Source organism: Penaeus japonicus, unplaced genomic scaffold, assembly GCF_977035675.1.
Source record: "Penaeus japonicus unplaced genomic scaffold, GWHDUDI00000001_assembly GWHDUDI00000023, whole genome shotgun sequence".
Classification (NCBI taxonomy): Eukaryota; Metazoa; Arthropoda; class Malacostraca; order Decapoda; family Penaeidae; genus Penaeus; species Penaeus japonicus.
Window position 1 is genome coordinate 7142502 of NW_028234425.1, and position 2500 is coordinate 7145001.

At 39.1% G+C, this 2500-nt stretch overlaps 1 protein-coding gene across 1 annotated transcript in view; it reads left to right on the forward strand.

Moving 5' to 3' along the window:
- Window positions 1-10: 10 nt before the first annotated feature.
- Window positions 11-2500, forward strand: part of cbc (protein CLP1 homolog) — a 2728-nt gene continuing 238 nt past the window's right edge. The window contains exons 1-7 of the mRNA XM_086550097.1: window positions 11-241; window positions 392-626; window positions 758-928; window positions 1072-1259; window positions 1560-1779; window positions 2090-2180; window positions 2427-2500. The exon at window positions 2427-2500 is cut by the window's right edge and continues 238 nt beyond it. Coding sequence (XP_086406223.1) covers window positions 26-241; window positions 392-626; window positions 758-928; window positions 1072-1259; window positions 1560-1779; window positions 2090-2180; window positions 2427-2500 — 1195 coding nt within the window. The 5' untranslated portion in view covers window positions 11-25. The remainder of the gene's footprint in view (window positions 242-391; window positions 627-757; window positions 929-1071; window positions 1260-1559; window positions 1780-2089; window positions 2181-2426) is intronic.

The window sequence follows — 2500 nt, forward strand, 5'->3', positions numbered from 1 at the left end:
CTAAGGTTGTGTGTTTGTCAACTTAATGATCTGCACATTCATTTCAATTTTGACAAATTTAAATCTATCTCTTGGACAGTTAGTTAATGGCAAAGCTGAAGTGTTTGGCACAGAATTAGCCCCAGACAAGCCGTACACCTTCTTCCCGGGAGCAAAGGTAGCTGTGTTTACCTGGCATGGCTGTGTCCTCAAGCTGTCTGGTCCAACGGAGGGGACGTATGTGGCAAAGGAGACTCCAATGGTTAGATGATGGTTCATACTTTACTGTAAATTTTGCATAGATATTTGTCATATTAACAGAATTGCATACATTGTGGAAAATCTAGGGTGTATAATGTAGGTTATTAATTCAATAAGAAATACACTAATCTGCACATTTGTTCCTGATTAGATTATGTACCTCAATACACATGCATGCCTGGAGCGGTTGCGGAAGCACGCAGATGAAGGTCTCAACCGAGGAGAGGATACCAGAGGACCAGTAACCATGGTTGTTGGTCCAGGAGACGTCGGAAAGTCAACTCTTTGCCGAATTCTCCTCAACTATGCCGTGCGGATGGGACGCCGGCCAATCTTTGTGGATTTGGATATCGGACAAGGGTCCATCGCAATTCCAGGAACCATAGGTACAGATCAGTCGTTCTGATGATATGTTATATCAAAGTCGCTAGGATCCCTTTCTGTTATGAAAATTGTGCTATATTGTTTGTTCATCTTCATCTATTAGAAGTGCCATAACTGGTGATTACTGTTCTAGGTGCATTGCTTGTTGAGAGAGCTGCTGATGTAGGGGAAGGCTTCTCTCAGGAGGCTCCTCTTGTGTACAACTTCGGTCACCTGAGTCCTGCGTCCAACATGACTCTGTATAACATCCTTGTCTCACGCATGGCTGCCACCATTCAAGATAAGATGGTCGGAAATAGAAAGGGTGAGTGGGGATGTTGATCACACTTTTACTGAGAGTAATTTTTTGTTCTATCAGTTATTTTTATTTTGCACAATTAGTTATATCTTCCTGGTGAGTTTTGACAAGTTATTTATTTATTTATTTATTTATTTATTTATTTACAGTGGCTGCCTCAGGGGTGGTGATCAACACATGTGGCTGGATTAAAAATGAAGGCTACAAGAGTCTAACGCACGTTGCCCAGGCCTTTGAGGTTGACGTGATCATTGTCCTTGACCAAGAAAGACTGTACAATGAGCTTGTCAGAGATATTCCTTTCATTAGGGTTGTCTTCTTGCCCAAGAGTGGAGGGGTATGTAGAACACAGTTTTCTTTGCATTTTTATGGTATAGATTCACACATGCATACACATACATGCATAATGGTTGTGGTAAAATATGTATATATAATTGTTTATGTGAGTTTATGTATGTATGAATACGATGATCCATAGAGAATTGCAACTGCAAGTAATCCCAGTAGTGTGGACAGACATATTCCCAGTCATGGCTCAGTCTCCAGTGCAGAAGTAAAGATAGGGATGAAATAAATTTTTAGTAAATTCCACAGATCTTTAACATTTCGACTCATACATTATCTCATATCAACAAAGGTAGTAGAGAGAACCCAGTCCATGAGGGCATCTGCTCGCGACGACCGCATCAGAGAATATTACTACGGGCTGCGCACCAAGTACCACCCACATAGCTTCGAGGTGAAGATGAGCACACTCCAAATATACAAGATTGGTGCTCCGGCCCTCCCTGATTCCTGCATGCCGGCTGATATGAAGGTGGACGATCACATGACCAAACTGGTGCCTGTTGAGCCAAGTGAGTGACATCTCTTGTTGTTTTGTGTGTTATTGCAACTTTGAAAAGAACAAGTTAGAATTGGTTGTAAAAGCAGTATCTTCTCTTTCTTTGTCATTGTTGTCTTCTACCTCTTCTTACTTACCTATATATGATACATGATGTAAAGCAAATGCTAGAATCTTCACATTGGTAAAATGCAAAAGAAATGGAACAGGCAAAATTACGCATCAAATTCAGTGGCAACATTTCAGAAGTTTCTCATGGAAAAAATTATATTGTATTAAATATACCAGATATATGTATACTTACATACACATTTCTTTAACAGGTGTAAAGCTGAAGCATCATATGTTGGCCGTGAGTCTTGCAACAGATCCTGAAGACCTCTTGACCTCAAATGTTGCAGGATTTATATGCGTGTATGTATAAATTGTTATGATAGTGGATTAAATGATATCATGTACTACTGTCTTTATATTTTTTATAAATATTATAGATTTTTAGATGTGTATAGGAAAGAAACGTAAGGCTGACTAATTTTAATTTTTATATTTCCATATTTATTGTATTTACCAGTTTTTCATATCATTACTCATTTTCAATTACTCATTTCATAGCATTACTCATTTAAGTAATAATAAACCAGCACTTTTGCTCCTCCTCAGGTTGGACGTCGACGAAGACCTCAAAGTCATGAAGGTTTTGTCTCCGCAGCCAAAGCCACTCCCCAAAACAATTT